Source organism: Triticum dicoccoides, chromosome 4A, assembly GCF_002162155.2.
Source record: "Triticum dicoccoides isolate Atlit2015 ecotype Zavitan chromosome 4A, WEW_v2.0, whole genome shotgun sequence".
NCBI classification, from domain to species: Eukaryota; Viridiplantae; Streptophyta; class Magnoliopsida; order Poales; family Poaceae; genus Triticum; species Triticum dicoccoides.
Window position 1 is genome coordinate 540,490,216 of NC_041386.1, and position 8,684 is coordinate 540,498,899.

Here is an 8,684-nt window from a genome sequence, read left to right on the forward strand (position 1 = left end):
GTTCTTTGTCAAATTTTATCTTGTGTGACGTGACCAGATCCTAAACTTTACCACAATAATGCAACTAACTGGTCATTGTGTTTCTGTCCTTTCTAGCCTATCAAAATACCATGATTTATTTCTGAGTCAACTTTGAATCTATCTAATTAGTTACCATCTGTTTTTTGGAATGCCATGGTAAAACTCCAGCAGTTAGTTCTGTTAATGTAAATGGGCTTGCAATAAGGTTGACTTGTGTGGCCCGTATGCAGTTGTGATTCAAGAGGAGCCTGGCAGCATAAATTTTATTTGAGAATTGCTTGTGTTCATTTGATTTCATATTTACATGATAAATGTGTGTAGATGCATCGAAAGAGGAGCCCAGGGATTATTATTTTTATTTCCCATTGTTCTTCTATGTCTGGGTGATTCTTTCGTTATGCTGTTGGGTGCTATCCACACAACAGATCTTTGTTATTTTGACATATGTTAGGGGCTGCAAGCCTGTCATGAACTCTGAACTTCTAAATTGATTTTAGAAATGTATGGTCAGGTTTCAGTAGTTCTTCAGCCAAAAGTTTTAATTACTTTCTTCATTTTCTGGAGTGATGATAAAAAAAATATAGCTCCAAATATTATAATTTTGTCATTTTTTTACTGGTCAATATTATGTTAATGTTGCAAAATCTAAGAAAACATAATAATTCGATGTGACTGTACAAACTTGTCAAAGATATAGGTACATATATCAAAGACTATGAGGGAGGCTGCAATGATAAGCCTAAGTTGTTCATTGCATTAAAGTGGGTTAGCCACTCAGCCTACATACCTACGTAAGAGGCAATGCAAAGAAAACTGATGTTGCATGTAAGTAAACTTTAAGCCTAATGGTGAAATAGGAGTATTAAGTTGTCCTGAGTATTGTTCTTCAAGGGCTCTTAACTCTTCACTTCTTCAGTACCACTTGTTCTTAAATTGCTTTGCTACTGGGTCTTGTTAGGAGATGTATCTAGGCCCTCCTAGCAAAATTTTGAGTTAAAAATTAACTGTTGATGCTTTCTTTTTTGGTTGTGCTAATCGAAGATGCTATGTTCTGTTTGACTTGAAATGGTTGTAGGCTTGGAAACACTTCTGCACTACTTTATTAACCTTTGACCTTCAGGCTTCAGGTCTTTATGCATATTCTCTGACTTCTGGTTCGTTCTCTGGTTTATTAATGTATTTTTGTTTTGTTTGACTTCTCAGTTTTTTGCGTTCACAATGCATATGAAATATGAAAGTATGATACATGTTCTTCTGTTTTTAATCAACTTGTTTGGTGGTATTTTCGGGAGTGGTAAAATTCAGATGGGCTTTGGGTTAGCCAAGATCATTGCAAGTCTTTATAGTCTGTGTTTCACACTTATTTGATATCCCTACAAGATAAAATGAAACCGGCCTTCATGTTATTCTCATTTTCTGTTGCTTTATTTTCATGATAATATCATCATAGATGTGGAAATATCAAAATGTATTTTATCCACTTGAGCTTAAATAGGTGAGGAATGTTTATGCAGTTATTTTAATGTATATTTATTGAGAATATTCATGTTATCTAAAAGAATGTTTATGCAGTTATTATAATGTATATTTATTGAGAATATTCGTATTAACTAAGATAGATAGGTTTCAAGTGCATGCTGCGGCACGAGAACATGCAGAACCTACTGGAACTTTTACTTATAAACACTTTGACCTCAGTTTCATTTGAGTTACGTTACTGTGCTAGTTAGTTTTCCTGTAGCATGGCTGGAGCAAACTTTTTTTGTAGCAACGACTCTGCAGGTAAGGTCTTTGTTTTGGATGCTATTTCACATGGTCGATATACTTTTCTTCACCATTGCTTGTTATGTAAATGTATATAGTTCAGTAAATTAGTATTTATAAGTAAAAACTTTCCATGTATCAAAAGTCTTACTGCCTCCATTTCTAAATATAAGGCTTTCTAGATATTCCAGTACGGACTACATATGGAGCAAAATGAGTGAATCTACACTCTAAAATACTCTAAAATACGTCTATATACATCCGAATGTAGTCCGTATCGAAATCTCTAGAAGGTCTTATATCTAGAAATGGAGGGAACCTTGGTGCAGTGGTAAAGCTGCTGCCTTCTGACCATGAGGCCACGGGTTCAAGTCCTGGAAACAGCCTCTTGCAGAAATGTAGGGAAAGGCTGCGTACAATAAACCCAAAGTGGTCGGACCCTTCCCTGGACCCTGCGCAAGCGGGAGCTACATGCACCGGGCTGCCCTTATCTAGAAACGGAGGGAGTACATGTTATTGTCTGACTACTTAATTAGCAGGTTGTTCACAATGTATATAGTTCAGTAAATTAGTATTTATAAGTAAAAACTTTCCATGTATCAAAAGTCTTACATGTTATTGTCTGACTAGTTAATCGAATACTTCTGAAATATATTGTGTCGGAGAGTTGTGTTCCTGGGTATCTATCATATCGACACTTCTATGCAAGTCAATCAGTAATATTCCATTATTTGGTTCGACTTGCCATTATCCTTTTTCTCAATTGAAAGTGACACACCATTTTATAAACTGAAAGTAACAATGAGAAATATGTTGTGTAAACATTTGAGCAAAGAATCGGAATTGGCTGCCAAGTGAAGCTGCCATCCCCATTGGGTAAATTTCCATGATACAGTGTTCTGAAAAGATCCATTATTATAGTGCACATAAAGTGATCCAAGTTAACATGCAAAAATAATAATATGAAATTCGTCCTTGATATGTAGAACCAAAAAGGGGATAGTGATCACTTGGAAAAAAAGGGGATAGTAATATTTGTGCGCATGAGCAGTACTCATACTCAAGCTCCATACATAAGTAGCTTTATTAGTGTTATTTAATCTTAATAAGACAACAACAAGGTTATTTATCCATACATATTTTATTAGGGGTAGTCCTATGCTTGATCTGTGGGCTAAGGAGAATTTCATGTTTGTCCCTTCAGATTTGAATGGGTTCAAAGGAAACAATTTTGTAATTTCGCTTCCTCATGATGCAAGTGGACCTTCTAGAAGTCGGAAAGTTACTTTGTATTTTGGGTATGTTCTAAGACTCCATATTCTTCATTTCTATGCCTATCAGAGACACAAGATTACTATGTAGGTATTTCACAAATCATTTTGCAATTTGGCTGCAGAATGTTTGGAAGTTCCTGATTCTTTCATGCAGCTAAAAGGGCAACAACAAACAGGTCTATAAACAAAACACATTATCTTGCTCCTTCCAATTCATTTCCTTTTGCCAGCATCTTAGATATCATTGTTTATTCTCTCCTTGATCCTCTGTGTGGAACAAAGAGGCAAGAAGAATAAGTCCTTTTTTGGTGGCGAAGGGGCAGTGCAAAAGTACAGCTCATTCCTTGCACGACTGGTAGATTCGAGTCATGTGCAGCTCCTAATTCCCTGAATATACGAAAATCAGTTCCGATTGATGAGGATATCGGCATCAGATCACCCAATGACTCAGATTTGCCGGGTCATTGCAAGACCGATGTTGTGCAGAGTCATTTGGATTTCACATGCTCTCTGATTTTGAAGATACGCCATAATCTGAAAAGAAGATTGGAAGTGCCCACCTGTGAATCTGTGATGTCTCTGGTAATCTTGGCTGAAACTGTTACCTGGTTGACCACCGGACAGATGTCATGTTATACTGATGATAGTTACAACCGTGTACAGGTTTCCTCAGTTCTCAGTTTGTCTAGATCTATATCACACTGTTTGGGTACTCGGAGCTCTTTCTTCTATACACTCGTTCGCGAAAGGTAAATGATTGGTGCAATTATTGTGTATCAGTGGCTTTGTTTCAATTTGATGATGTGGTATCATAAGTATGAAACAGACACGAAGGTTGCGGGCAGATGCTGTTGAAATAGGGGTGATGGAAAGCTGTACATTTTGAGTATAAGATGACAAGCAATCGGGATACACGGAGGACTGGAGGCATTGTCCAATCCCTTTTAAGCATTTAAAAATGTCCAGATTCCCTCCATCATGGTCGTGCAAGCCTCTCCTTGCAACTCTAGTTTATTGGGAGTGAATTATTCCATTCCAACAACATTCTCCACAATTCATAATGCCTGATCCTGTATTAATTGCTAAGATAAGCCCATGTTTGTCCTGGCTTTGATTTGAACCTCAGAGGCATGTTTTTTTCCTTGCCCTATTGGTGCATCGACGTTGCGGGAGAATTCTCTGCAATCATTGTAACCGGCCTTGGGACACTTGCCACTCGAGCTTTGATTGGCTTGACTTCTGAAGATGTGTGATCTTGGATAATTCACTATCTTGTTGTCTACCAACTAGCAGTTGAAGTTTTCTAAACTCATTATTTGCCCATCCCCAGGCCATACTTGGAAGGGTCGTTGTCAGCACAGGTCATACCCAGCCGTGGGTGTCCATTTCTCTAAGCATGATCCTGCATTTCTTAATCCTGCAGCTGCTCTGTTTTCCTTCAGCATTCTCATCAGTATAAATGCACCTGTCCTAACCTGCATTTTTGCTTCAGGAAGCACAAGTGTATCAAACAGCCAAGTCCTCTCTCACACCCTACACTTATATCAGGATGGAGTCTGGAGGAGTGATTACTGAAGCGGGCTGGGACTCGCTTGGCCTGACGTCGCAGGCGGAGGAGTCGGAGATGATGGAGCAGCTGCTTGGCACCTTCCCCTCCAACGGCGAGGAAGAACACCAGGAGCTGCCTTGGTCTGTTCAGGCCACACATGCATACTATGCCCACTGTAACGGTAGCTCTAATGCATACAGTTCCGCTAGTAGCAACAGTGTTGGTAGTCTCGTCCTTGATATGCCGTCGGATTATGGGGGCTTCTATTTGGGCGACTCAAATGGGATTGGCTCCTGTACCGCAGCACTTGACCTGAACATGGTTCAGGAGCAAGGTGCGGCTCAGTTTATGGATGCCATCTTCAACCCTTCATATGGGAATGGCGATTCAAGCTGCGACGATCTTGGAGACTTGAGCATGAACCTGCTCGACTCCATCGACACGTCCAACAAGAGAAAGCGCCAGGATCAGGGGAAAATAGCTGACCAAACAAGTGTGAGTGTTCAATGCTTTGTTCTTTTTTGTACAAGGGTCGTTTTAGTTGCCCGGTGCGAATGCTTACTGCTTGAATCTTTTTGAAATGCAGGGTCGGAAATACTCAAGGAAGGCCGACTCGAAGCGGACAAAGAAGGCCATGCAATGTGAAGGTGACGATGGCACCACTACTGACACAAACAAGCAAAGCTTGAGCTGCTGCACGTCTGAAATTGACTCTAATGCTTCTCAAGAGCCTCCTGTTGCCTCTAAGCCGAAGAGCAAGGCTCAGGCTGGCCGCCAGACAACAGATCCCCAGAGCCTCTATGCAAGGGTATGCTACACGTCATCCTCTCAGTTTTCTGCTGTTAATTAAAATTAACAGTTACTCATGCTCTTGTTGGTTGGATACAGAAAAGAAGAGAAAAGATCAATGAGAGGCTGAAGGTACTACAGAACCTTGTTCCGAATGGAACCAAAGTAAGCATCTCAGCAACATGTCCTTCATAGCTTTTGGGGGGATAGTACTGTAAAATGAAGGGCAACAACTCAAAGATCAACCCTTGTGCTATCTTGCAGGTAGATATCAGCACTATGCTTGAAGAGGCAGTGGAGTATGTGAAGTTTTTGCAGCTTCAAATTAAGGTGAGAGGCTTTTCCACAGTTCAGTTCAGAACTTCATCCATTTTGAATGCGCGTGTTAAAGAGTTATTTAATGGTTTATTTACTACTATGTGCAGCTCCTCAGCTCTGATGAAATGTGGATGTATGCGCCAATTGCGTACAACGGGATGAACATTGGAATCGACTTGAACCTCTCTCAGCACTGATAAGACACTTCTAACAGTCTAAAAAAACAGCAGCTATATACTTAAAAACGTGATTTGGGTTAATTGGCTCAAGTGTTCGTTACTAACGCGCAAGTGGTTTCTGATCAATAAGCTATTCCGGGCAGTTGTATCTCTCTCAGGCGTAAATAGAGGCTGAATACAATGTTCTCCAGAAGCTTTTTTTGTAACTCCGGTTACTAAAGGAGTGTCATGTATGGCCCGGAAAATACGCGAAAAAGACGAATACTGAATGTCGGAAGAGGCTCTGCAACTTGTGAAGACAAGGAAGGGCAACCTGTTCTTTTTCTCCTTACTTCAGATGCGACTTCGCATGAGAAGGCCGTGTCGTTTTTCTTCTTATTTTTTCAGGTTTGCTCTAGTAGCAAATTTGTGTCTTCACTAAATACAGTGTTTATAGCGTATATAATGTGGTTAGCTGGAACTTGGGCGGTTGTCAGACAGCTAATAATGTAAGATCGTGGCATGATGTGGCAGTTGTCATATAACATGTTTTGTAATGATTACTGTGATCACGTCATTTTCTGCTATACAGTTTGTGTTGAAACCTCAATTCTTGCTGTTGTCGTGACAAAGTGTGGTGCCTTCCTCATATTCTTTTCATCGTTGGTTGTTAGTGGAATATTTGTATACTGTTGTATTGCTGGTGTCATTGAATCATCGGTCCGGCATTATTTGGTCCACCTGTTGGTTCATGTTTCTTTAATCGGTTAAATTTTCCGGTCCCTTTTACCCTGTTTTCACAGGCAATACAGTCCATGATGCTTGTCTTGTACTTGATCCGTTCACAAATATAAGTTGTTTTGGATATTTGAGTGAACAAACGCACCAAAATGTATCTATATACATCCGATTCAGAAAAAAGTTACACCTGCGTGAACAAACATTCTCTATGATGATATTTGGATCTCTAGTTCTGAGTGCCACCTGCAATATAGCGCCTTGAATCTGAGTAATAAATTTTGGATTTGCAAAAAATCAAAAAAACAACTTTTTAAATTTCCAAAAATCACACATTTACATAAGGATCAAAGGATGTATACTTAATGTCCATAAATTTTTCTTATGAAATATGTTTTGATGTGAGCTACATAAAAAAAATCATGAAATTCATGATTTTTAGCACGTCAAAACATATTTCATCATGAAACTTTACACACATGGAGTAATTGTTTTTGATAAATTTTGAAATTTGAAATGTTAATTTTTGAGGTTTCCAAAATTCAGGCTCCATGGAGCCTGAGTTCTATTAGCAACCGTCCAACGCTATTCATCAACATAGTAGTAACAGATAGTATTACCCATGAAGTAATATCAAAAAGTTCATACTTGAAGAGCATATCTCACATGAGCATCGGCACACGCAGCTAGAAACTATGGCTGTGACAGTCCTAGAAAGGCCCGATGTTTTTTTTGGCACGAAACAAACTAAGTTGTTTCTAGGACGGTTTCACTCACTAAACATGGACACAGACCTAGATTGAATAGTACTACCTCCGTCCAGGCTTATTAGTCCCTCTTATATTCTGGCTCAAATTTTAACCATAAATTGACTAGTAAAATTTAATTTATTTGACACAAAAATATTATGTTGAATTCATGTATGAAAGAACTTCTCAATGGTCTAATTTTTATTACATATAAATTATATTTTATTAAATTTATGGTCAAATTTTGATCCAAAATACATTCAAGTGGGACTTATAAAACTCAGACTGAGGAAGTACGAATAAAGCTCGACAAGACTATGGTACCTCTTCACCGATAGATTTCTATTCAAGACCAATGCCAGAAACCAATACTAAAACATTTCCTACTAATCCTATGCACAAACGATCAAACATGAGAAAAATTGCTCAACCGGTCGGTGTGAACAAGACCAATTCAAAACAGTCCACGAAAACGAGCTCCAAGATATACAACCGAACCGATCATGGCATTGGTCAGGACTAGACTTTGTTTGGTACGGGAATTACAAAAACCATAGCACATGTTATACTAACATGACTTTTTGCCCGGTAAAACCTGTTCCGCCTCTTAATCTCACATATTTCGAAATGGGAAGCATCCATAGGCAACACGATTCTAAAAATTCACTCTCTTGCAATATTTGTGTATCTTACTAGGATGGAATATTTGCTTCACTGCTATATTTGTTGCGAGATATGTGCAGATGTAATTGCACGCATAGAGCATGACCTTTTTTAGGGGTGCCGGGTGCATAAAGCATGACTTTTTTTAGGGGAGCAAAAAGCATGACTAGGAGGTGTCAATTGCTTTTTTTAGACAATTCACGAAGCTTTTATTGATCCGTCACCAAAGTTACAGGGACGAAAGAGAGGTTATCGGGTGGTCTAACCAGACATGGCAGCCACCTCCTAACTTTAAAGCATGCTTCGCTAAATTGTGAGCCTCGACATTCGAGCTCCTAAACTCATGATAAAAAATACAAGAGGTAAAACTACGGGAATGTTCTAGTGTTTCCTGAATAATTGCACCATAACCCCCTCCATCTTGCTGCTTGATGTCGTCAACCACGATCTTGCAATCAGATGCCACCTTAATAGAGCGGAGCTGTAAATCGTCTGCCAATGCCAATGATTCTCTAACCGCAAGTGCTTCAAGAGTGGTGGGATCAGTGATGGATTTGAAGCCAAAGGTTGAGGCACCCAGAAAAGATCTCGCGCCGTCTCTAGCAATAGCTCCCACTGCTCCCACACCCGATCTCCCGGCCACTGCAGCGTCCACATTGAT

The 8,684-nt window shown here is 39.4% G+C and overlaps 1 protein-coding gene across 4 annotated transcripts; it reads left to right on the plus strand.

The window, feature by feature from the left end:
* The first annotated feature begins 2,297 nt into the window (after positions 1-2,297).
* On the plus strand, positions 2,298-6,483 carry LOC119286623 (transcription factor RSL3-like). 4 transcript variants are annotated; one of them, XM_037566028.1, is made up of 8 exons: positions 2,298-3,083; positions 3,182-3,641; positions 3,723-3,808; positions 3,886-5,103; positions 5,195-5,416; positions 5,497-5,562; positions 5,662-5,727; positions 5,823-6,483. In XM_037566028.1, exons 4-8 carry the CDS (start codon positions 4,609-4,611, stop codon positions 5,910-5,912), a joined length of 939 nt encoding a protein of 312 aa, XP_037421925.1. In that variant the 5' UTR covers positions 2,298-3,083; positions 3,182-3,641; positions 3,723-3,808; positions 3,886-4,608; the 3' UTR covers positions 5,913-6,483. The 4 variants fall into 4 exon arrangements, with proteins under 4 accessions (XP_037421925.1, XP_037421926.1, XP_037421923.1 ...); XM_037566029.1 differs by having other exon boundaries at positions 4,552-5,103; XM_037566026.1 differs by having other exon boundaries at positions 3,723-5,103.
* Positions 6,484-8,684: the final 2,201 nt, after the last annotated feature.